Source organism: Pteronotus mesoamericanus, unplaced genomic scaffold (genome assembly GCF_021234165.1).
Source record: "Pteronotus mesoamericanus isolate MK-2021 breed Mesoamerican mustached bat unplaced genomic scaffold, CSHL_Meso_final contig_116, whole genome shotgun sequence".
NCBI classification, from domain to species: Eukaryota; Metazoa; Chordata; class Mammalia; order Chiroptera; family Mormoopidae; genus Pteronotus; species Pteronotus mesoamericanus.
Genome location: NW_026555027.1, coordinates 317,268 through 344,409, shown reverse-complemented (window position 1 = coordinate 344,409; position 27,142 = coordinate 317,268). Strand labels below are relative to the sequence as shown.

Here is a 27,142-nt window from a genome sequence, read left to right as displayed (position 1 = left end):
TAAAATATTTACAAATTCAAAATAGATGTTTTAAACTGGAAAAAAGTTCACCTGAGACTTCATTATAACATTGCCATTTCTTTGATTTTGTTCCCCAACTTGTCGACGTGGCTGAGCATCCACCAGCAGACGACTGAGCTCCTTGTTCAAAGCCAGGGGAGCGTCCGCCTGCCCCTGGCACAGGCGTAGCCAGTCGAGGCCCAAGGCTTGTATTGCCTTTGCTGTGACTGTAACGATTAAGAGCAGATCACTTGCTATGGGCGAACAGAAAGAACACACACGTGTGAGGTGATGTCGCTTTGCCGAGTCAGACACAACAGCTTTTCTAAAACTCAGGAAGCGTTGGGAAGGCCACACACGGGCCAACGGCCACGTGCAGACACAGCACACACACCGAACGCGCCGCCCAGGATTCTGCATGAAGGGGAGACGCACACTGTGCACACAATCCTGTCATTTGTCTTCTACACCCTCAAAAAGAAGAATCAACTTAAATTTTTAGGAAAAATCTTCTTTAGAGGTTAAAATAGGCATAAATGTGTAATGCTATGCGATAGACCTAACATTTTCCCACCTGACAGCCAAAGACAAGAGAGAACCTTCGCAGCGTCTGCCCCTCCGGGACAACGCGAAGACCGCGGGGGGTGAGGTAGTGCTGACTCGTCTTGCGCACCGGCCACTGGGGCGGCGCTGCATCTCAGACACAGTCCACTCGGCCGAGAGGCAGGCTGGGGCGGAAATCAACCCTTCGTGCTGAACTGTGTGTATGCAGAGATAAATTTAAACCAAATGCCTTAAAAATCATGGAGACAACCAGGTCCTATCATAAAGCAGAAAGGAAGCTCTCAAAGCGGCTCCCTGCAGGGGCCGCGGGCGCCCGCGCGCCAGCACGCTGCCCGCTGAGGTAGGAACGGAGGGCGCCGTTGGCTTGTATCAGATTTTACATCCTGTAAACCAGAAACGTTTTTATATTATTTTATATTTTGAAGTTAAAACTTAAAATTACAAGTGTCAAAGAAACAGGTGCGTGGGGACGCATGCGCGCCGGGGCACCGCCACGCAGCGTGGCTCCCCCGCGCACCCCTGAGTGCCCCTGGCGAAGCCTCGAGGACGTCAGCCAGCCTGCTTGTCCCTCCTGACAGCTAAGCCAGCGAGAGAGCACACAGACCACCGGGGACCTGCCACGGCTGTCCCCCCACCCCCACCCCGACCCCAGGGGCGACACCGGGCGAAGGACGCGACTCACGCAGGGCGGTCCCCCCAGGGGACCTGGCGCTGCGCCGGGCCCGCCGCTGCCGGGGAGGGCCTCTGACCGAGGCACCGTCCGTCACCCCCTTGTGCCCTTAAAACGGGCTCTGCGAACGCTTCTGTGCACGAGGCCGTGTGCAATTTTTTTAATCGTAGGAAGCCGACAGTCTAGGCTTTCATCCGACTCTCAGACGAGTCTGTGGCGCCAGGCTGCCTGCGCCACAGCAAAAGGTGTTGCGGGGGGGGCGGGCACCCAGATGATGGGAGCGGGACTTTAGAGCAGGACTGGGTCACACAAAGGATGACCATCGCATGCCCGGTCGAAACACTCTGTGCGCCTGGAGGCACCAGACCGGGGAAGAGAGCGAGGTCCCCGCGGGCTCCCAAACCGAGCCCAGGACGAAGCAAGGCTGAGGGTCACCGCCCACACTGCACGGCTGTCCCGGGGCGTTTTACCGATGGCGCTTCCCACAAGCGAGTCACAGGACTTCACGCACGGGGGACACGGGACAGCCCTGCTGGCAGCACAGGCGGGCTGCCCTGATGCCTGGCGCTCAGGCGCGGCGGCTGCGCCGGGGAGGGGGCCACAGCAGCCCTGCCAGCACCCAGGCCCCGAACCCGGGGCCTGTTTCCTCCTGCAAAGGGACAGGGTGTCCAGACACAAAGACCCTGACGGGCCCAGATGTGGGAGAGACTGAAGAGAGAAAGCAGGAGGACGACAGTGACCCGGAGCCTCTACCGTCGCCACCGACGAGGAGCAGCGGCCTCTGCGCAGGCCACCCGCCCGCCCCCGTCTCCCGCGGTCCCAGGGCAGCTCAGGGGCGCACGCAGGCCGCCCACTCTCTGGACGGAAGTGAAGCCGAAGGGCAAAGCTCCGGGCCTCGGGCAGGCAGCTCCCCACGAGCGTCCCACGGGCGGACGCCTCCTTCGGGGCAGGCCTCTCGGCGTCTGCGGGGGGCCCGGCCGCTCTGGGGTCGATGCGCTGCGGAGGCCAGGCGTCGCGCTGCTGTTTGACGGACAGCCTTCATTCGCATATTTGTTCTGAATAAGGCGGAGAGTTGTCACTCACTAATAGTCACCACTACGCGTCCACGTGGGGTGTTTCAGGATCCCGGGCGCAGGCGCCTCCTGCGGCACTGATGGCCGAGAGCCAGCCAGGGCTGAGGGCCCGGGGGGTCCCCTGGCCCGCGCGCTCCAGGGAGGAAACGCTGCTGACAGGCGCCTGTATCAGGCTTCAAGACAAACATGAGAACTCAGGAGGGGACTCGATGGTGCGAAGGCCGCGAGTGTGAGCGAGCTCACTGGTCGGCAGTGCATCTGTCTGCCACCTGCTGACAGACATCTGAGAGGCCTGCCCCTGGCCGACACTGTCCCCCCAGCCCAGAGGGCTCGGGGGCCACCCCGGGAGGCGGCCCGGCCTCCGGGCCCTGGGCACAGCCTGACCCGCCGCCCTTCCCGCTGGGGCCGCAGGCGCTCCCCTCCCCGGCGGGCAGCACAGCCGGACCCTCGGGCAAACCCAGGCTCGGTGGGAACACGAGCGCACCATCGGACGGGCCTTTCTCTTTCCCAGAAACCAAGAAGGAGAGCGGGCAATCCGAGGCCGAGTACTTGGCGAGGATCTGTATCTGCTCCTGGCTCAGCGCCGCCTCCTTGCAGACCTGCTGGCAGAGGCCCGTCAGGTTCCGCCTCGTCTCGCCCAGCGTCGACCGGATGCGGTCCCTCTCCGCCAGGAGGCTCTCCTTCTCGCTCTGCTGCGGGCGCGGGAGAGAGAACACGGCGCGTGGTTACTGCACAATCAGCACTTCCAAGGCGCTCAAGCATTCCTGTCTACGGTGGCATCGCATTAAACAAGGAATTTTCCCATTCAATTCAATTGAGAAATAAATACCTCAGGGCCCTACTCCCTCATCCAAAGCTCCTAGGCCCGGGCGCATGCTGGGGCTCAGGGCTTTCGGGGTGCAGAGGAGTAACACGGACGCGCACCCCCTCCTCTGGCAGGGACGGAGCAAGCAGCCCGCGGCCAAGCATCTCGACATATCTAAATAAAACACACTAAAATATTAAATAATGGGCAACGTAGGAAAATTAAACCTAGCCCACTGTCATTTCTAAAGAGATTCTACTTTTGATCTCATACTCGGACTTTTCCTTTCCCCGTATGTTTGGTACCCAGGTATTTCAGGCAGAAACGTTGCCGTTAAATTAAAGATTCATTTCTTTTCCACCAAATTCCCATCTTTGGAGATTTGCCTGGTAGGCGGTGAACAGAAGGGTCTCCCCTACTGGCTGGGTTCGTTCCGTAACAATTTCTCTCTCTCACCCCCCCTACCCAATTCTGTCCACACCACCCCAGCACCAAGCACGCTTTCTCAAGTCTAACATCTGCCGAAAGAAACCAGGGTGTCTTAGAGAAAGGGGGGGTTCTGAACACTGGGACAAGAGAGTTCCAGCTGAGCCCGCGACAAGCCGCTGCGGTCGGCACAGACCGCTAGTGGGGTCGCGTCGAAAGGGCACAGGAGCTGGCTTGAGGGGGCTCTCCCTGGTCAAGCCTGAAAAAATGTCAACATAAAAAAGGTCAGGGCCCACTATGGACTCTAAGAAATTAAATTAGAAAGGAATGAACCCACGCGTCTGCGGCGACAGGGAAGGGGCGGGAGGGTGCGCAGGCGGTGCGGAGGAAGGCGGTCCCCGTTCAGAGGGCAGCGTGCACGTGGAAGGGCAGGGCAGAAACACGCTGCTCTGCAACCCCTGCCACACGGGCCATCGCCAAGAACGCACGGTCACCAAAGAACAAGCTGCTCATGAAGCACCTAAGCAACTGCACGCGTCACCGAACAACCACAGAGGCAGCCAAGATACTTTCCAAGAGAATCTGGCCATTCCCAGGTGGGTGACCTGGCACTGTGTCCCCGCCACAGCGACGGGCGACAAAGCACCCACCAGCGAATGTCTGATCTCAGTGTAACTGCTCGAAGCTGTGCCAGGAAATACAAAAGATGGAGGGTGCGTTACATAAAACCAGGGGAAGAAATCAGCAAATAGTAAAGTGGGATATTTTATGAGAAATATGGCCTCGACTTTTCAGAAAATTATTGTCATGAAAAAAGGAAGAGCTTGTCCTAGACTCAGCAACTAGCAAACATAACCGGACGATGGATCCGAGTCTGAACAACCAGAAAGGGCAAACGTGTGAAATGCATCGGGGCAGAAGCAAGGCAGTGTGAACAGGGCCTCGCCCAACAGCGGAGGTCCCCACGGTGCTCAGGCGCGACGAGGCTCAGGGCGAGATGTGTGAGGGGGACCGGCGAGCGGGGCGGGGGGGGCGCGGGGGTGGGGGCGTGAAACGTCCTAACGTGGTTTCGGATGATTCAGAACAGAAGAGGCAGGCGGCAGAGGCAGAGGAGGGAGAGAGCGAGAGCGAGACGGGGCAACGGCGGCCTCGGCCGGGGCAACAGGCAGGGTCCTGGGGCGGAGACACACGCTGCCCAGGGAGACGGACCCACCGAGAGGAAGACAACGCACATGTGGCGAAAATGCCCACAACTGCTGAATCCACGCACGGCTGCTCACGCTGCTATTCACCTAACTCTTCTGAAAGCTTCCCATTTTTAGAATGTGAGGGGAAAAGATGAATCTTAAGAAAAAAATCAAAACACATGAACCAGGCTCCCTAGGAAACTGCTGTACAAGCATTTTACGGACAAGGACTGTAATTACATCCATCTTTAATTTCCTGGTACCCAGTGCAACATTTTTTTAAAGATTTCATTTATTTACTTTTAGAGAGAGGGGAAGAGAGGGAGAAAGGAAGGGAGAGAAGCATCTGTGCGTGGCCGCCTCTCACGCGCCCCCTGCTGGGGACCTGGCCTGCGCCCTAACTGGGACTCCAACGGGCCCCCCTTTGGTTTGCTGGCCGGTGCCCGGTCCACTGAGCCGCACCAGCCGGGCCCAGGGCAACATTTAATGCTCGTACGCAGGGCGCAGCAGGTGTCCAGAGGAAGAAGAGAGAACCACCAACTTCTCGCGCTTACTGAGGCCTGAACAGGTGCTGCACAGGCACGGCGTCCGTCCCGCAGGCCCCGGTCCTTGCGCAGGCCCCAAGGCAGGCGCCGCTCTGACCCCACATTCCCGAGGAGGGAGTGTGTGCGCTGGAGGAACAACCGTGTCCCCGGCCACGCGCTGGCCAAGTGGCCAGGCAGAACGCCCAGCCGCCTGGCTCCAAAGCTAAAGCCTCCGTCTGACCTGCAGGTGCTAGTGCAGTAGGTCACCCAGACGTACCGTGCACAATGAAGACGAACCTGAACTCCTGCAAAGTGCGCGTCCCCGGGGCCCTTCTCGGCACCCTGATGGGAGCCCCAGACACGGGGGTCGGCAGAGCTCCTGTGGGCAGGGCGGCCGGCTGACGGCGGCCAAAACAGTCCCCTTAGCAGAGGGACGCAACCTCCCCCACACAATGCCAAGCGCTCAGGACGGGTGAGACGCCCGTCCCGGCAGCACCGCCGTGGGCACGGGCCGCAAGGGCCTCGGGGCGGCCCGGTGCCGACCGCTCCGGAGCTGGTGTCCGTCAACACTGGATCGCTTCTGAGAGAAATGCACTTTGGTGATTTGATTCTTTTCCTTAAAAAGCAAGGCTCCCTTCATTTCAGATCTCCTTTTTTTGAGGCTTAAATGGTATTAGAGACACGTATTTTCTCACTTCTGAACTAATCTTCCAGAAAAAAATAAACGTGGACCTTGCAAAGAATCTTACAAAGACAAGAGCTTTGTAAGCCGACACCTTCCAGAAGTTGAATGGCTCCTGAATTTTGTTCGTGGCCCTTGGTTTGCATGTTCAGTCTCACAGTAAAGGCAACGCTGAACTAATGCCTAACCTCTAACATACTATCAAATTCAAAACACGTGTTAAAAGTCATTACCATCAGTTTCTCCACCGAATAAGTACACGTTTCCTTTTTTCAAAGGTTCTACTGACAGAACTACTTACTGAAAAATACAATTCATTAATTTACTGAATTTGAACTAACATCTCCCTTTGACTTTCTCAGCACAGTAAGACTGTGAAACATGAGTCCTTTGTATATAATTATCCTCCTGACCCACTTGGAAGAATTTAAAATCATTCTTATTGTGACAAAACCCCTTTTTGCCCGCTGTGTGCGGATGGGTCCAGTCTGCGCTCCGAGGACCAACAGCAGCAAGTCCACAGCCCCCGCTGACGGCCAGAGCCACCCGCTGAGACAGGGCAGCGCAGGCAGGAGCTTATTCATGTCAGTCTCATCCGCCGCTGGCTACATAGCAAAGGCTGTTTATGGAACATGGAGCTTCCCTTAAATAGCTTCACTGAGCCCCCACGTGGCCTCGGGAGACGGGGGAACACGGCTTGTGGACCATCCACACGACCGAAGAGCGACTCTCAACTAAGAAAGAATTAGCCCCTGTCCCCGCAGCCTCCGCGCCTGGGCAGGGCTGCGGCCGGAGCTGCTTTTGGTTCCTTCTTCACAGAGGACAAGACCCACGGCGCCACCAGTCACCAGGGTCTGAGGAAGGTCTCCATGTGGCATCTCAGGCACCAGCTTCTGACCCTCCAGCTTCCTTAGACGGCACGCGGCCTGCTTGGCTCCGGCTGCGGGAGGCGCCTGCAGCAGACCGGACACCTGCACTGCGCTCCTCACTCGGGGGTGGCGTTCGCGCGTGCACATCCCCGGGCCTGGGCGCAGAGCTCAGGAAAGCGAAACAAGGCAAGTCACCCTGCATTTAAAAAACGGTCCTGCTGTCTCCTCCGGAGCTGCTGTGGAAGAGGCAGAGACGGAGGGGGCACAGCAGAGCACGTCGCGGGGACAGACCGTCAGGCTCTGTGCGCTGCCTGCCGGGGCAGGGGCCGTGTCAGGACCGCCGCGGGTCTGCTGCTGGCCCTCGACGAGAACACGCGAGCCAAAGAGGCCAACCACGCGCCCTCTGCCATTCGCGTCTGGAACACGGTGCACAGGCGCTGGGCCCGGCCACACGGGCTGCCTGGCTGAGCTCCGGAGCAGTCCCTGGGGGGGTGGGTTTCGGGAGCTGGGCCACAGCCACTCCTGCCACATGCAGCCCCCGCAGCCGTCGCAGGCTGTGCAGGGTGCGCGGGGGCAGCGATGAGTTCGGAAGGAGATGCGCTGGTTTCCTGGCAGTCGCCCACTTTCCTGGGTGGTGCTAATTCTGAGGCCCAGCTCCACTCTGGCTTCTGAATAATGCGCACTGCCGTCCTCACAGAAAAACCACTCACCCACCCACCATCCACCATCCACCATCCACCCACCATCCATCCATCCACCCATCCACCACCCACCCACCATCCAACCATCCACCCACCATCCACCCACCATCCACCATCCATCCACCCACCATCCAACCATCCACCCACCATCCACCCACCATCCGACCATCCATCCATCCACCATCCAACCATCCATCCACCCACCATCCACCCACCATCCAACCATCCATCCACCATCCACCCACCATCCAACCATCCATCCACCATCCATCCACCATCCAACCATCCATCCATCCAACCATCCACCATCCAACCATCCATCCACCATCCATCCACCATCCAACCATCCACCCACCATCCACCCACCATCCAACCATCCATCCATCCACTCATCCATTGTCCATCCATCCATCCAACCATCCATCCATCCACCATCCAACCATCCATCCATCCAACCATCCACCATCCAACCATCCATCCACCATCCACCCACCATCCAACCATCCACCCACCATCCACCCACCATCCAACCATCCATCCACCATCCACCCACCATCCAACCATCCACCCACCATCCAACCATCCATCCATCCAACCATCCACCATCCAACCATCCATCCACCATCCATCCACCATCCAACCATCCATCCATCCAACCATCCACCATCCAACCATCCATCCACCATCCACCCACCATCCAACCATCCACCCACCATCCAACCATCCATCCATCCAACCATCCACCATCCAACCATCCATCCACCATCCACCCACCATCCAACCATCCACCCACCATCCACCCACCATCCAACCATCCATCCACCATCCACCCACCATCCAACCATCCACCCACCATCCAACCATCCATCCATCCAACCATCCACCATCCAACCATCCATCCACCATCCACCCACCATCCACCCACCATCCAACCATCCATCCACCATCCACCCACCATCCAACCATCCACCCACCATCCAACCATCCATCCATCCAACCATCCACCATCCAACCATCCATCCACCATCCATCCACCATCCAACCATCCATCCATCCAACCATCCATCCATCCACCATCCAACCATCCATCCATCCAACCATCCACCATCCAACCATCCATCCACCATCCACCCACCATCTAACCATCCACCTACCATCCACCCACCATCCATCCACCATCCAACCATCCATCCACCATCCATCCACCATCCAACCATCCATCCACCATCCATCCACCATCCACCCACCATCCAACCACCATCCAACCATCCATCCACCATCCACCCACCATCCAACCATCCACCCACCATCCAACCATCCATCCATCCAACCATCCACCATCCAACCATCCATCCACCATCCATCCACCATCCAACCATCCATCCATCCAACCATCCATCCATCCACCATCCAACCATCCATCCATCCAACCATCCACCATCCAACCATCCATCCACCATCCACCCACCATCTAACCATCCACCTACCATCCACCCACCATCCATCCACCATCCAACCATCCATCCACCATCCATCCACCATCCATCCACCATCCAACCATCCATCCACCATCCACCCACCATCCAACCATCCACCCACCATCCAACCATCCATCCACCCACCATCCAACCATCCATCCATCCAACCATCCACCATCCAACCATCCATCCACCATCCACCCACCATCCAACCATCCATCCACCATCCACCCACCATCCAACCATCCACCCACCATCCAACCATCCATCCACCCACCATCCAACCATCCATCCACCATCCACCCACCATCCAACCATCCACCCACCATCCAACCATCCATCCACCCACCATCCAACCATCCACCCACCATCCACCCACCATCCAACCATCCATCCATCCAACCATCCACCATCCACCCACCATCCAACCATCCATCCAACCATCCACCATCCACCCACCATCCAACCATCCACCCACCATCCAACCATCCATCCACCCACCATCCAACCATCCATCCACCATCCACCCACCATCCAACCATCCATCCACCATCCACCCACCATCCAACCATCCACCCACCATCCAACCATCCATCCACCCACCATCCAACCATCCATCCACCATCCAACCATCCATCCACCCACCATCCAACCATCCACCCACCATCCACCCACCATCCAACCATCCATCCACCATCCATCCACCATCCAACCATCCATCCACCATCCATCCACCATCCACCCACCATCCAACCATCCATCCACCATCCATCCACCATCCAACCATCCATCCACCCACCATCCAACCATCCACCCACCATCCAACCATCCATCCACCATCCACCCACCATCCAACCATCCATCCACCCACCATCCAACCATCCACCCACCATCCACCCACCATCCAACCATCCATCCACCCACCATCCAACCATCCACCCACCATCCACCCACCATCCAACCATCCATCCACCATCCAACCATCCATCCACCCACCATCCAACCATCCACCCACCATCCACCCACCATCCAACCATCCATCCACCCACCATCCAACCATCCACCCACCATCCACCCACCATCCAACCATCCATCCACCATCCAACCATCCATCCACCCACCATCCAACCATCCACCCACCATCCACCCACCATCCAACCATCCATCCACCCACCATCCAACCATCCACCCACCATCCACCCACCATCCAACCATCCATCCACCATCCATCCACCATCCAACCATCCATCCACCATCCATCCACCATCCAACCATCCATCCACCCACCATCCAACCATCCATCCACCATCCAACCATCCATCCACCCACCATCCAACCATCCACCCACCATCCAACCATCCATCCACCCACCATCCAACCATCCACCCACCATCCATCCACCATCCAACCATCCATCCATCCAACCATCCACCATCCAACCATCCACCCACCATCCACCCACCATCCAACCATCCATCCACCATCCACCCACCATCCAACCATCCACCCACCATTCACCCACCATCCAACCATCCACCCACCATCCACCCACCATCCAACCATCCATCCACCATCCACCCACCATCCAACCATCCACCCACCATCCACCCACCATCCATCCACCATCCATCCATCCACCATCCAACCATCCAACCATCCACCATCCAACCATCCATCCATCCACCATCCAACCATCCATCCATCCACCATCCATCCACCATCCATCCATCCACCATCCAACCATCCAACCACCATCCATCCATCCATTCATCCACCATCCATCCACCATCCATCCATCCATCCATCCACCAACCATCCACCATCCAACCATCCATCCATCCACCATCCAACCATCCATCCATCCACCATCCATCCACCATCCATCCACCATCCATCCACCATCCATCCACCCACCATCCAACCATCCATCCATCCATCCATCCATCCACCATCCACTACCCACCCACCATCCACCCACCATCCAACCATCCATCCACCCACCATCCAACCATCCATCCACCATCCATCCACCATCCATCCACCATCCACCCACCATCCAACCATCCATCCACCATCCATCCACCATCCATCCACCATCCAACCATCCATCCATCCACCATCCATCCACCATCCATCCACCATCCATCCACCCACCATCCAACCATCCATCCATCCATCCATCCATCCACCATCCACTACCCACCCACCATCCAACCATCCATCCATCCACCATCCATCCACCATCCAACCATCCATCCATCCACCATCCAACCATCCATCCATCCACCATCCATCCATCCACCATCCAACCATCCATCCAACCATCCATCCACCATCCAACCATCCACCATCCAACCATCCATCCATCCACCATCCAACCATCCATCCATCCACCATCCAACCATCCATCCATCCATCCATCCATCATCCAACCATCCATCCATCCACCATCCATCCACCATCCACCCACCATCCATCCATCCACCATCCAACCATCTATCCATCCATCCATCCATCATCCAACCATCCATCCATCCACCATCCATCCACCATCCATCCACCATCCATCCATCCATCCACCATCCATCCATCCACCATCCAACCATCCATCCAACCATCCATACACCATCCAACCATCCACCATCCAACCATCCATCCATCCACCATCCATCCACCATCCATCCATCCACCTACCATCCATCCATCCACCATCCAACCATCTATCCATCCATCCATCCATCATCCAACCATCCATCCATCCACCATCCATCCACCATCCACCCACCATCCATCCATCCACCATCCAACCATCTATCCATCCATCCATCCATCATCCAACCATCCATCCATCCACCATCCATCCACCATCCATCCACCATCCATCCACCATCCATCCACCATCCAACCATCCATCCATCCACCATCCATCCACCATCCATCCACCATCCAACCATCCATCCATCCACCATCCATCCACCATCCATCCACCCACCATCCAACCATCCATCCATCCATCCATCCATCCACCATCCACTACCCACCCACCATCCAACCATCCATCCATCCACCATCCATCCACCATCCAACCATCCATCCATCCACCATCCAACCATCCATCCATCCACCATCCATCCATCCACCATCCAACCATCCATCCAACCATCCATCCACCATCCAACCATCCACCCACCATCCACCCACCATCCAACCATCCATCCACCATCCATCCACCCACCATCCAACCATCCATCCATCCATCCATCCATCCACCATCCACTACCCACCCACCATCCAACCATCCATCCATCCACCATCCATCCACCATCCAACCATCCATCCATCCACCATCCAACCATCCATCCATCCACCATCCATCCATCCACCATCCAACCATCCATCCAACCATCCATCCACCATCCAACCATCCACCCACCATCCACCCACCATCCATCCATCCATCCACCATCCATCCACCATCCATCCACCATCCATCCACCATCCATCCACCATCCAACCATCCATCCATCCACCATCCATCCACCATCCATCCACCATCCATCCACCATCCATCCACCATCCAACCATCTATCCATCCATCCATCCATCATCCAACCATCCATCCATCCACCATCCATCCACCATCCATCCACCATCCAACCATCCATCCATCCACCATCCATCCACCATCCATCCACCCACCATCCAACCATCCATCCATCCATCCATCCATCCACCATCCACTACCCACCCACCATCCAACCATCCATCCATCCACCATCCATCCACCATCCAACCATCCATCCATCCACCATCCAACCATCCATCCATCCACCATCCATCCATCCACCATCCAACCATCCATCCAACCATCCATCCACCATCCAACCATCCACCCACCATCCACCCACCATCCAACCATCCATCCACCATCCATCCACCCACCATCCAACCATCCATCCATCCATCCATCCATCCACCATCCACTACCCACCCACCATCCAACCATCCATCCATCCACCATCCATCCACCATCCAACCATCCATCCATCCACCATCCAACCATCCATCCATCCACCATCCATCCACCCACCATCCAACCATCCACCCACCATCCACCCACCATCCAACCATCCATCCACCATCCATCCACCATCCAACCATCCATCCACCCACCATCCAACCATCCACCCACCATCCACCCACCATCCAACCATCCATCCATCCACCATCCATCCACCATCCATCCATCCACCTACCATCCATCCATCCACCATCCAACCATCCATCCATCCACCATCCATCCACCATCCACCCACCATCCATCCATCCACCATCCAACCATCTATCCATCCATCCATCCATCATCCAACCATCCATCCATCCACCATCCATCCACCATCCATCCATCCACCATCCATCCACCATCCATCCACCACCCACCATCCACCTACCATCCATCCATCCACCATCCAACCATCCATCCATCCACCATCCATCCACCATCCAACCATCCATCCATCCACCATCCATCCACCATCCAACCATCCATCCAACCATCCATCCACCATCCATCCAACCATCCATCCACCATCCAACCATCCACCATCCAACCATCCATCCATCCACCATCCAACCATCCATCCATCCATCCATCCATCATCCAACCATCCATCCATCCACCATCCATCCACCATCCACCCACCATCCATCCATCCACCATCCAACCATCCATCCATCCATCCATCCATCATCCAACCATCCATCCATCCACCATCCATCCACCATCCATCCACCATCCATCCATCCATCCACCATCCATCCATCCACCATCCAACCATCCATCCAACCATCCATCCACCATCCAACCATCCACCATCCAACCATCCATCCATCCACCATCCATCCACCATCCATCCATCATCCACCCACCATCCATCCATCCACCATCCAACCATCCATCCATCCACCATCCATCCACCATCCACCCACCATCCATCCATCCACCATCCAACCATCCATCCATCCATCCATCCATCCATCCAACCATCCATCCATCCACCATCCATCCACCATCCATCCATCCACCATCCATCCACCATCCATCCACCACCCACCATCCACCTACCATCCATCCATCCACCATCCAACCATCCATCCATCCACCATCCATCCACCATCCACCCACCATCCATCCATTATCCACCCACCATCCACCATCCACCCACCATCTATCCATCCACTCAGATGGTTTCTGTTTCTGGTAGCAAAGAGTCCATATCAATAAAACAGGTAAACAGGGTACTGACCAGTCTGATATTTATTATAAAAACTTCTGGGAACCCAATAGGTAGGTCTTTATATTGCAAATTAGCCGGCAGTTACTCCACTGACCATTTGAAAGGAACCTTACTGTACAGAGAGGGCAATATAAGGTGCGGTCCAAACTCTAAATGTACAGTTTAGGCAGAGCTATTAAGAAATAAGAAATTAAGGGAGAGGAAACTGAAAGCAAACACATGGCAGCACAGGAACGAGAAGGCCACACAGGTGCTGCCCCCGGAGAGCGCGCTCTGCTCCGGCCCCTCCCAGCGCGCCCCGGCGGTGCTGCCTCACCCAGCCTCGGGAGCCCCGGTCACAGGGGGAGAGCCAGCATGCGCCCGCCTCACAGACGAGAGCCTGGGCTCCTGGCCTGCCCGCAGTGACAAAGAGCTAGTGGCGGGCATCAGAGGCGGAACGCCACCCTGGGCTAGAACGAAGGGGGAGCGGCAGAGAGTCCAGAGAAGGCAGTGAGGTCCCTCCACCCTAGAAACTTGAAACTTAATAGGGACATCCAGTGTCCAGCAAGCCAACGCCTGACTTCAATCAAAAAACACACACAAGACCCCTGAGCCAGAACATGGGACAGTCCCAAAAGGTACTCGCTACTCCCCGCACTGTCCGCTTAGTGCCCACGTATAAATCGAGTTACTGATGAAACAGACTGGACCGACCAGAAGGCCTGTTTCGTTTTCGTTTTTGTTTGTCTCCAGGAGAGGAAGAGAACTGGGTAAGTTCTGCCTGCAGCTCTCGCCTGCTGAGGAAGACGCAACGACAAGACGCAGGTGTAAACTTGCAATGGTGTGATTTTAGGATTTCAAAGTAGCTCCTGGAAAGCACCTCTGTACTTCAGGACAGAACAGCTGCAAGAGGTAAAGCGCTACGCTCTGCCGAAAGGCAGTACGTGTCTCACTGAGAGCAGGGCCCCGTGGAAGAGCCTGGAGCTTCAGGAACAGACTGAGCACAACCCCAAACGCTGGGTAGGTATGCCTGAACTTGCACCTTTTCTTCTTTGATCACTCGGCAAACTCAGAGGTTTTTTTAATCTCTCTCGTGCCTTCACTTGTAAAATATCTGCTTTCTGTTTCCTCTTTGTACAGCTATGCTTCACCTTTTAATATAGTTACATGTCTTCTTTTCACACAATTAAAGTATATACAAAATACATAATTTCTTCCCACTTTTTGGAAGGTCTATAAAGGCTCTTTTTTTCAACCTTGTGTAATTGTTACTCACAGCTAGAATGTTCGGCTGGAAGATCTGCTACAATACTCCACCCAGCCCGCCTGCCGCCGTCCTAGCCGCACGGCGGCTCCGGTGCCGCAGCCCACAGCGCCCCTTCTACCACGCGGCCCCCACCAGCTGCACAGGGGCAGAGAAATGGGCGCAAGCTAAGCCATTTTTCTGTTAATTTAAATTTGATGCTGGAATAGAAACTAATGTTCAATAAAGTAAACATTCTTCACACTCAGGGTCTCATGAGATCCTAAAATTTTCCTTTCATGTCAGCATGTGAATTTCTTCCCTTAGATAAAAGATCCAAGTTGGTTTGTTTTGGTATCAACCAAAACAAGTTATTCAAGTCTACAGTTTATTTAAACTAACCTCTAAACCATTAAGTTTTGTAGATACCAAACACAGCACAAAGAAACTGAAGCGCTTTATAATTTCTTTAGTCTTTACTCAACCACTAAGAATTAGGTAATCACAGTAAAATTATCCTTAATTTGTAAATCATTAAAAAAGCACCCAGAAATAGTTCTCGACTTACACATTAGAGTATATTATGCTATAAGATGTAAAATACTTATGTAAGTAAAGTAGCCTATGAACATCCTCTTTTTTTATCTCTTATGTTTTCTGAAAATGTCATATAATTTATTTCCTTACAATGGTAATTGGCAGATTTTAAAATTAATGTATAAATGAACACTATAATCTGACTCAGAAACTGAAACAGAAAGAGAGGAAGGCACGGCGCGGCCGGGGCGCGCGTCCTGCGCACTCACCAGCTTCTCGATCTCCGACTCCAGGTTCTGGATGCAGTCCAGCTTCCTCTTGCGGCAGCGCTGCGCCGCGATCCTGTTCTTGCTTCTCCTGCGAATGTCGTGGATGCAGTCCAGCTGCTCCGGCGTCAGCTTGTGCATTTTCAACAAGGACTGGAAGTCATTTCGAGACAGGGAAATTATCCGTTGTGCGTTAAATGGCAGTTTTACCTGGAATGTGAAATAAACATTAGTCGTGCTGCTATATTTTATAATTACACTTGAACCTCGGAAGAGAAAGACATGTCTTTGTTTTCCAGAAACCTTCATTTAGACTTAAAAAAAAAAACTGGTCTCTATTCCCAATTTGTACACAATCCCTTATAATAAAGATTGATAACTTATTTGATATTTCTAGTCTCTTTTAGAGATGGTTCAGAAGACAAATAAATTGAGAACAGGTATTTCATAAGCAAATCAAACAATAACACAAAATGAAAAAACAGAATTTACATTTAAAATGAAAAAACAATTTATTCTACTAGGGCATATTAATACTCCACAGATATCTTTATGCCTTTTTCTAAAGTGTTTTTAATGTGTTTATACCCAAGCTTTCTCCCAAATCTATTTTATTCTTTGATTTATATTACTGGGTGGCCCTTATTCAATACTAGTATAATTATGCTAGTATTTCTAAGGCATTTCAAAAAATTTATTTTTCTGCCAGGAAGTGGTAATTTCACTTAACTCATTTTAAAAGCTACACATTACACTTACTAATGTAGAAATAATTAGAAAAATCCTGCAGATATTTTAAATTCATTTTCAACATACATGAATTTGGAAAAGCTAATTTTTTAAAAAATGACAAAATTGTGGGACAGTTTAATTGTATTAATGACCGAAAATACAAGCAACACATTGGTCAGTTTCTCTGGCAACCTACTTAGTTTGTTACATAAATGAAACAAGAGGTTTTTAAATTTCTTAAATGCCTCGTTTTCCGTCTTCTTTCCACAGCCCCGCACACGGGACTCAGGCCCCGGGCCGCCCGCACGCAGCCCCCCACGGCATCGCCCCCGTCCGCGGCCGCCGCTGGACACCACCTGCCGCCCTCGGCCAAGCCGGCGGCGTCCCGCACGGCAAACCGCAGGGACGTTACCGGGAACGCGCGAGTCCGCGTCGCTGCGGGAACACGGGGGTGTTTCACAGGAGGCGGCCGTCCCACGCACACGCTGCACGCTAAGTGCGCAGACCGCGCTTGCTGTGACGAGCGCCGCACCAGCTCCGTACACGTGGCACTTGCTAAATCACTAAGACAGTCACTGAATTGACAGCCGAAAGGGCTAAGGGACGATAACGCCGTAAGTGCTGGGAGAAACTAATGGAAAGACCTCGCGGCCGCGGCCACCTCTCAGCAAGGAGCCTCCCGCCGGGAGGTGCCCTGCAGCGGCCTCAGAACCGTCAGTCTTTCCCCCTGGGACACGGCCTGCGACACAAACAGCTAAACAGCCGAGGCGTGACCCCCGCCAGTCACCGTGACACACCCGCGTGACACCCACGTGACAGGTGGGCCTGCCGCCGCGTCCCGCTCCAGGGCCGCACCTGGGGCCCGCGCGCCAATCCCGAGGAGACGGCGGCCCCGCCCCGCCCCGCCCCGCGCGCCCCGCCCCCGCGCCCCGCCCCCCGCGCCCCGCGCCCCGCCCCGCGCGCCCCGCCCCGCCGCCCCGCGCGCCCCGCCCCGGCGCCCGCACGCCCCGCCCCGCGCCCCGCCCCGCGCGCCCCGCCCCGCGCGCCCCGCCCGCCCCGCCCGCCCCGCGCGCCCCGCCCCGCGCGCCCCTCACCTCGCAGTCCTGCTCTCTGGCGGAGCAGGGCTCGCTGTCGCCTTCGGTGTCCGTCTCCGAGTCGTCTCCCAGGGTGATGACACAAGCGTAGGGGCACGGCTCCTGCTGGGGCTCCGAGGCGTAGTCCTCGGCTCCACCGTCCGCGCTGCTCGACCGGCCTTCGGAGCTCAGCGTGCTCATGAAAGGGCAGCTGACAGGGCTCAGCGTTGCAAAGGTCCTCTGGCCCGGCTCCGGGCTCTCGCTGATCCTGATCCCCAACCAGGGACACTCAGACCGCTTCTGGGGCTGGCCCTGTTCTGGCCCATCTTTGGCCACGACAGGGGCAGGCGAGAGCTGCATCGGGCGCGGAGAGGCCACGCTGCAAACGTCGCTCCAGAAGCCCTTGGCCAGGTGCTCGGCCACCTCCCGCTCCACGCTGCTCCGCGCCAGGCTGCTCCCTGCCCTGGGGCTGGGGTCCGACCGCAGGTGTGAATCTTGGCTTTCCCCAAACGTTTTCTCTTCTCCAACGTCTGGGCCTGACAAAGGCTTTTCTGTTAACACTGCTGTGTTCTGCATTCCAGCAAAATTCAAGTCACCATACTGGTCGTAGGTGTGTAAGAGGGACAGAGAATAGAGCCCTGGAGGGTCAGTGGAAGAGCTGTGGGGGAGGGGAGTCACCCCCGGTGTTTCTGAGGGGCACTGAGAAGCCGTCTCTCTCTTGGTGTCTGTATGTTCCATCGCTGTGTTACTTTCTTCACATTTTAAAATCACCGGCAAAGCCGTGCAGTCCTGGATCCCTCCCGGACATTCGTGTTCAGATGCCTCGCTTGGCTGAACAGAAGTGTGAACGTCTTTGAACCCAGTTTCCACAGTACGGACTCTGTCAGTTCCAAACGCTTTTTGGAATTTTCTGTATTTGGGGCACAGAGATGGCAAAGCCAGAGCAGCGCCTTTTTCTAGGCACATGGCCTCGCACGTCTGACTGGCACTGTCTTGGACAGGAGGCGATATTTTTGTGTCTCCTTGATACCCACGGAGCTTACACTGAGCAGGAGTTGGAACATCTTTATACCCCCAAAATTCTTCCGCCTCCTCAATTTCTAAGTCCCTCTGGTCCAGAAGTGAAAAGTTAAGGTCTGTTTTCTGACAGTGTGGTGGGAAGCACTTTTTCCCTGCGCATTCTTGCTGGTCTGCAGTGGAGTCCAAAGACTTCAGTTTGAGAAACTGGAAGCAGGATTCCTCGATATCGTGAATACCTAGAAAGTCCACACACTTGCACACTTCATCCACATTGTCCTTACTTAGAAAGAGCTTAGCAGTGTAGGCAAACTGAATTAAAGGTTCAAATCCTTTAACTGTCACCTGTCAAGACACAAAGTAACAAGGAAGGCATCACTTAAAGCTGTCTGGCAGAGGAGCACAAGGGACGCAGCAGGGACAGAGACGGAGAGCTCGCTGTGACCACGGTGAGGCAGGCACTTCCCCTGGGGAGACGGAGGCTCCTCCGCAGCAGGCGCCCCGGTTCCCCGGGGCCAGCCTCCCCCGCACGGAGAGAAGCCGGAGCACAGCCCTCTCTCACACAGTCAAGGCGGGGGGGGGGGCGCGTGGCCAGCCCCGCCCCCAACCCCAGGCTGTGAACCGCAAAAGCGAACATTTTAAACATAAAAAGGACTATGTCAGAAGGACTCTAAGTAGTCCCGATCCATGGCAAAAGCACAGAGAATGGCAACTCCTATCTTTACCTCCTGCCAAAAGTTTCTAATAAAATTTGTAAAGATTCAGATTTAAAAAGTGAACAAAGTGAAGCCTAAAAATCCTGCCTCCTACTGTTGGGCAAAGATCAGGGACTCCAGGTGACAACACCTTTACGCGGAAACTTGTCCATTTACACTGAACCTGCCTCTGCAAAGCAAGGGACACATGGGACCTAGCGAGGGCCAGAGAGGCTCGTTCTGAGTTAAAAACACAATATTAACTTAACGACACCGAGTTGCTGTGTGAGTGGCCAAGATACGACGTTTGGGACCCCCTTAGAAACAGTCTAAGCGGCACAGAGCGAGCTGCTCGGGGCAGCAGTGGCCCTGGGGGGGACACCGCGCGGCGGGGCGGGGGGTGGGGGGGTGGAGGCGGGCATGGCCGCGCCGCCGGCCACAGGCTGCTCGCAGATCGAGAAACCGCCGCCTCGTGTCCCGGCAACTGCGCCCTGGTCCTCGTAGCCCTGAGAAACGATCTGTAGTGTCCAGAGCGACTCTATCTGTGATGCCAAAAACTAGAATTAGCCGAATTTCCTTCAGCCAGTGAAGAGTTGAATAAAAACCGGCTCCCCCCATGGCACACTGCTGGGCAGTAAGAAGGGACTATTGACACATGCAACCCAGGCCAGTCTCAAGGGAATTAAGGTACATGGGGAAAAGGCCAATCCCAACAGGTAACATACCATGTGACGACAATCACATAACGTTTTTGAAACAGTAAGACGAGGACAGACTTGGGGCTGCCCGGGAACAGCTCAGCATCCCCACGGCGCTGGAGGCGCGGGCCTCCCCAGGAGGGGGTTGTGTGGGCATCACCCCCCCCCCCCCCGCTTAGTGCACGTGGAACCACAGAACCTGAAAAAGGCGATGATGGGCTGTATCAACGCCCGCCTTGGTTGCGACACTATACTGTTATTTTGCAAAATGTTATCACTGGAGGAAACTGGCCACAGCGTACAAGAAATGCCTCTGCATTTTTGTGAATTTTCTCTTCTTTCTCAATAAAAACTTCAATTAACCATTCTTAAAAATACATTAAAATAACCAAAAACGGCTTTTAAGACAGTTGATTTATATAATAATATTTTCAGTCTGTCACTACTGCAAATATTTGAAAACACACAGGATGTGCACTCAGATCAGAATGCACAAATTAATGCGCGCGTGCGCACGCCCGCCCCTGTGGGCCTTGCTCCCATACCTGGGCCTCGCACGCGCCCCCTCCAAAGGGCTCATGAGCTGGAGCTGCAGACCATAAGCAGCACATCCCCACTAGGAGGCGCCCTGCTACACCCCAAATCCACGGCTGCCCCACAGCTCACCTTCTCCCTCAGGGCCCTGGCACTGCCTTGCCCACAGAACTGAGGCGGGGGTTCCCCGCGTGGCGGGCACGGCCACGCAGCCCACACAGGCCCGGTGCGCACGGGGCTCCGGCACTTCCCCGGGTCCCTCTGGACGCGCTCTAGTCAGCGTCCCCTGCCGCGGGCCCTCGGCTCTCCTGGCGCCCAACCTGACCCATCCTGCTGGTTCGCAGGGTCGGGAGCCAGCCCGCCCCCACCCCCGCCCAGCACAGATTTCCAGGGGGCAGGACGTCAACCAAGATGCCCGCTTTTAGAGCCGCACACCAGGCTGGTCGGAGGTGTGCAAAAACAAGGCTCTCAAAACGTGGCACCAAAGCGGTCTTCCTTCTACGCACGCACAGGCCCAATCTCGAGGGACAAGAAAGGAAAGAATGAGAACACCGTGGAGCACCAACCCCTACCAGGGGCGTCTGCGAAGAGGAACCCCAGGCCCGGGCACCGCCTCCCACCCCAGGAAGAGGCCCCAGGGAGAGACCGGCGTGTGCGTGGCCCCCCCCAGTGTCTCTAATCCACTCGCTGTGCCCAGCTTTGGTCATTTTATCAGAAATAACGTAAGTTCTTCATCTGCTCAATAAATATTTTTAACATCCACAATTAATCATTTTATTTAACAAGTTAAAGAAATGTCCTGTTGCAGAACCTAGGAACGGTTCCTGAGTCTCAAAACAAGATGGTTTTATTTTTAACTTAGTGAACCATAAGGGGTCGAATTAGATTACACTAGAGTACAATCGGGGTGACCTGCAGCGGGGACCCTCACCTCTGCCGGCAGGGAAATGCTGAGCGCGGCGTCAGCCTGGCCCACGACCCTCGCGTGGAAGTAGCTGCTGCAGGCCGCCAGCACGGAGCGGTGGGCGCGGAACGGCCGCCCCTCCACGAGCACGGTGACGTCGCAGAGCACGTCCTTCCTCCGCTGGTCATCGAGGCTGAGCAGGACGTTGGCGCTGTGCGCCGAGGACTCATAGGCGAAGGCCGCGCTCTCGCTCAGAGACATCTTGCGCCACACGCGGTGCCAGGAAGCCCCGTGCACGCATGCTTCTGACTGTCATCAACCCTGCAGAGACACATGAGACTTCACTGAGATAAAGTCTTGTTACAAGTGTTGTGAAAAATGCCAGTGTCAAATGTACAATAAAATACTCATCACTAAAAGCAAAGAGAAAACCGAAAGCCCCCAGGGAGCCCAGAGGCGCTTCTTCCACCTCCTTCTCTCACGGTGGCGCCTCACTGCTCCTCCTCTAACTAGTTTCAGGGACAAGGTCCTCGGGCAGAGAACAGCCTGTGGGAACCAGGGCCACAGGGTGCACGTGGACGAGGCGGTGCAGCCGAGAAAGCCCCTCCAACAAGCAGGCCGGCAGGGGGAAGTGCCCAGGCGGCACCCACTCCTGCTGCCAGGAGAGGGGTGGGCGTGTGGGTCACCAGGGGTCGTGCTGGGCTGGGGCTGACCGGCGGGGCAGGTGCCCGGCGGTGCCCACCACGCCCAGGCCCCGCCCCCAGCGCCGGGCAGCTGGTCGGGGGTTTGGCCTTTTGTAACAAGGGGCCCGCTCTTCAGAAGGTAAAGTTCCTCCAACGCTAAGAAGAAAGTGCCTTCTTTTGAGAAGACGACTAGAAGCTGCCAAGCAGATGTTACTATGCACCTTTTTCTGTAGCAAGTCTCACTGTTCACTGCAAGCGCAGGCAACAAGCACAACTCCTTCATCACTAAAAACACCGATCCCATGCTGAGAGGCTCCTGGTTTTCTCAGAAAATTAAAACTCAGGAGAGATTTACCAAAAATCGTATTTTTAAAATATAAACTAACAGAGTAGCCAGTCTTCAAACATCTTTGATCACACACACATTACTTGCGAAGAAAGCATAGCCCCAATCTCTTCACGTGCACCTGTGTATCTCAGACACGCGCAACGAGTCTTACATGCGACACGTGCTTCCACGCCCACGGACGCTGAACGGAAGAGGAGAGAAGGCCTTGGGTTTCCTCCTGAGCCAGCGCCGGCGGCGGGCCTGAGGGCGTGCGGCCCTGAGACCGGGGTCCCTTCCCGTGACGGCCCCTCCCTCCTCCTCACTCACCGCCTGAAACAGGAGGGCCCCCGAATGCTCAAGGACTGGGTCACTGCTACTGTTCTCAGACTGACTCTCCTCCACAAAGGCGAAAGGGGAACAGGGACAGTGAAGCCCAGACGGACCGGGCCATGTCCCGGGGGAATTCCACCCCACAGACACCCCAGGCCCCGCATCCGTAAACTCCCTTCTGCGCGTGCGCTTCGGTGTGGCTCAAACGTGCGTTCCTCAGACGCAGCCAATGAAGGTAAACTCCCTCCTGATGCGCTCAAACTCCGCGCAGCATCAAGCACCACAACCTGCCCGTGAACGCCTGGTGCACCCCGCAAGACCAGGGCCCTTCAACACGCTGCCCGGGGACTAACGCGACTTTTGGGGTGGCCCAGACGCAACAGTAAAGTCCCTCTGGCCAGTGGCCTCACTGCTTCTGTTACCCCCACAGGGAGCTGTGCTGGGAGTGGCAGGGAGGAGCTGCCCTCCCAGGAGACGACCTGCCCGCGGGGTCGGCCTCAGCCCGTCCCCTCTGAGCCCAGCAGGACTCGTTGCCAACCTGCCCCACTGTGTCCCTGCACCCGGGGGACCCTCCGCAGTCTTTCCAACCTCTTAAAGCTGCACTAACCTTGCTTTTGCATCTCGCTGTTCTGCAGAGCACAGCACAGGCAGGAGAGGGTGGCCCAGCTGCTGGCTGGTGTCACTGCCGGCTCAGGCGCGACCCCAGGGTCTCAGCCCGGCCCTGCGGCCCTCCGTGCCCTCGCTCTCAGCCGCCGCCGTGTAACCGGGACGCCCGCTCAGGAAACAGCCTCCTGCCACCTGCCCAGGCTCCCGCTCCCCTCCCTACCGCCCTCTCCCGCCTCGGCAGCCGCTCTGCGGCGCCTTCCACGGGCACCGGGCACAGACGCGTCTGTCTCTGCAGAAACTGTCCTGAACATGGAGAGAGCAGCCCCCACGGCACCCCCACGGCGCCGCCGCCCCCCAGCTCCCGCTCCGGCTGCTGGCTCCTCCGCTTAAACGCCCCAGCCTTGCCGGCTCGTTCTCTGACCTCAGCCACTAGCAGAGCACCTGGCCCAATGCAGGTGTCTGCTGCTGAGTGAAAGACTTGGTATTTTTAGCACAAACCCAAAACCTGGGCCATCTGCACCCCGCCCCCCCCCCAGAGCACAGTCAGCTGCTCCAGTGCACACGCCACAGAGGCAGGCGCGCGAAAGCCGCCTGCAGCAGCCTTTCCAGGGCCACGGGGGCGAACGGGAGTCCCGCTCACGCCTCTGGGAGCTGGGAACGCACCTGCAGAACAAGTGACCCTGGAGAGCAGGGCTTGGCAACTACAGGCGCCGCCGCCGCTGACCCCGGCGCCTAGGGCCCGCGACCCTGCCTCACCGGACTGGGGCACCTGTGGGCGCTCTTCCAAAAACCAATTTTCCTAATTCTGAAAACCACCCAAGGGGTCATCGGTCCATTTCACCCTGCAGTGCGACTGAGTCAGGACTAACCGGGTGAGCATGGCCCACACCCTCCCAGCCCCGGAGCCACCTTCTAACACCCCTCGAACCCAGAAAGTAGGTCTAAGACCCCCAAGGGAACTTCCAGACCTGAAACTGCTAAGTAACACCATATTTAGATTCTTATGTTACACGTGATTTTTTTCTATATTCTCAGAAATATATAGGCTGTCATTAAAGTTCAAAATAAAGGTTTGCTGACCTCAGAAAATAGCCGATCTGCTCAGTAATGTCGATAAAGAACCAATAGAGACTTAAAGCTTCCTGAACCTCTGTTTGTCAATAAGCCCAGCTTCCTGCTCAGCCACACAGTGTGTTTTGATACAGTGGCCACGTGATGGTTCTGCTTTCAAAATCATAAAGAAAATGAAAAATGATACCGTGACTTCATTACGTGCTAGTGTCTTCATGGATCATTTAACTTAAAAAAAACAAAAAACCATTTTCAAAACCTCGGGCACCCGAGCGACCGTGGAGACGACCCACGTCCCTCTCAGCAGGCGCCGCAGGGGCTGCGTGGGGGCCGAGCCCCGGGCACGGGAGGCCTCAGGCCTCGCGGGCCGCACTTTCCAACCCTCCGCGTCGGGCACACAGTCACCTAACACGAGAGGCCCCTTGGGGAAAGGGGAGCTCCCAGCCCTGCGCCCGCCGTCCTGCCTGCACAAGGGCGACCGTCCCTTCCCCAGGCGGCCCCGCGCCCGTCGCCAGGGCAGGTGCCCTGAAGCCAAAACCAGGCCCTGGGCTCGAGCACAGGACCTGGAGCTGCTCCAAGGAAAACTGGTGCCTCGGGGTGAAGGAGACCCCAAGGGGTGCCACAGGCCACCCAAGGGTCGCAGGGCCCACCTCCCGGCCCCCCACCCCCAGCAGCTGCCCTTCCCTCCCGCCGCAGGCAAACGCAGGCCAGGGCCTCCCCGTGCCCGCCGCCCGCTGCGTCCCCCTACGCCCCCACGCCCCCCGCCCCCCAGGCCGGATCCAGCTGCAAGGCGCCCGGGCCCCAGGCTGCGAGCACTCTCTGGGCACCCGGGGAGCCCGACAGAGTTCCTGGTGGGTGGCAGAGACCCCAGAGCATCGTATGCGCCCACCTTCAGTCCTCCGCTTTCCTCTCGGGGCCTTTATGAAGATTTTTAGAATTTAAGTGGAGATGTGCAGGGGAAAGAATTTCTTTAAAAACAGAGCTTTTCTTGTTACCATTCCCAATTCTGAAAGAACATTAACATCAAAGAGTCTGTGGGCACTTAAACCCGAGACAACAATTTCAGCTGGCCTCCTTCCCAGCCTTCGAAGACTTGGCTCGCCTGCCAGGAGAGCCAGGAAGAGTGGCTCAGGGACCAAGACCTACTACTTTCTTTACGCTTCTGCAGATCTTAAATATCACACTTGTTTATACATCGCATCAGATGATCCCGTCTTCTAAATCCATTTCTCTCAGTCATAAGAAAAGTCTCAAGTGTGACCGCATAAGGCACAGGTATGAACATACCAAAAAAGGCTACATGAAAAGGAAAACAAGCCCAAACTCGGCTCCGTAGCAGAAAGGCCCACGGCCGCCCCAGGGACGACGACACAGATGCCAGGCACGTTGTCAACGGCGCACGGGGGCACAGGCCGGCACCCGACGCCGAGGCCGCACCTGCGGGCGCTGAAATCAGCGGGGGGCAGTGGGCGGGGGGTCCCCTGCAGTTCTTGCAGCTTATGATTCACAGCATTAGGTGACGTACCACATAGAGGGAAAGTTAGATTTTTTCCATTTTCTCTTCCTAATGTTAAAAATTATATCATCACAGGCCTCCTATTATATTTACTTGATATAATTCCTACCTAAAATTATAAAGCTGAAGTTACAGGGGAGCAGTTTGAGTGGTTAGAAAAGTCTGAAGTTGTTTACAGATTCACCTACTGACAGGTCAGAAACAAAAGGTAGGTTTTTTACTTCCCAAGTCAACAAATACAATGTCGATATTTCCAGGTAGTAAGTTTAAAATAGCTTGGAAGGGAAGAGAAGAAAAGAAGGGACACGGGAAAGCCAAGCTCCAGGGCCGACAGCAGGGACCCTGACGCTGCTGTTACGCGTTCCTGCTGTTGTAGGAAGGACTGGAAAACAATCAAGTCTTTTATTTGCTCAACATATTCAGCAGCAACTTGCTCCTTAAAAGGACCATTACATCGCAATGGAATAGGACTAGGCTAAGAAAATACGAACGGGCACGTGGAAGTGGCCCACAGCGATAAAGCTAATTTACTGAGCACATGTTTTTTATCATGTACTTGTCCATCACTATTTTATTTATCCACTCTGAGGCTCTGGATACATGGAACAAACTGCATTATGGAAGGTATACAATTCAGTGAGTTTGGACATTTCT

General features: G+C 55.6%; 1 protein-coding gene across 2 annotated transcripts in view; it reads right to left on the bottom strand.

The window, feature by feature from the left end:
* Window positions 1–1,192: 1,192 nt before the first annotated feature.
* The window catches only part of BACH1 (BTB domain and CNC homolog 1), a 40,091-nt gene continuing 14,141 nt past the window's right edge, over window positions 1,193–27,142 (bottom strand). Inside the window, exons 2-5 of one of the 2 annotated variants that reach the window (XM_054577785.1) lie at window positions 21,982–22,275; window positions 18,128–19,468; window positions 16,305–16,511; window positions 1,193–2,996 (exon numbers count right to left, since the gene is read on the bottom strand). In XM_054577785.1, the coding sequence (XP_054433760.1) occupies window positions 2,547–2,996; window positions 16,305–16,511; window positions 18,128–19,468; window positions 21,982–22,215 (2,232 nt within the window). In that variant the 5' untranslated portion in view covers window positions 22,216–22,275 and the 3' untranslated portion in view covers window positions 1,193–2,546. Of the gene's footprint in view, window positions 3,000–16,304; window positions 16,512–18,127; window positions 19,469–21,981; window positions 22,276–27,142 lie in introns of both variants that reach the window. The other variant, XM_054577780.1, reaches the window with a different exon arrangement.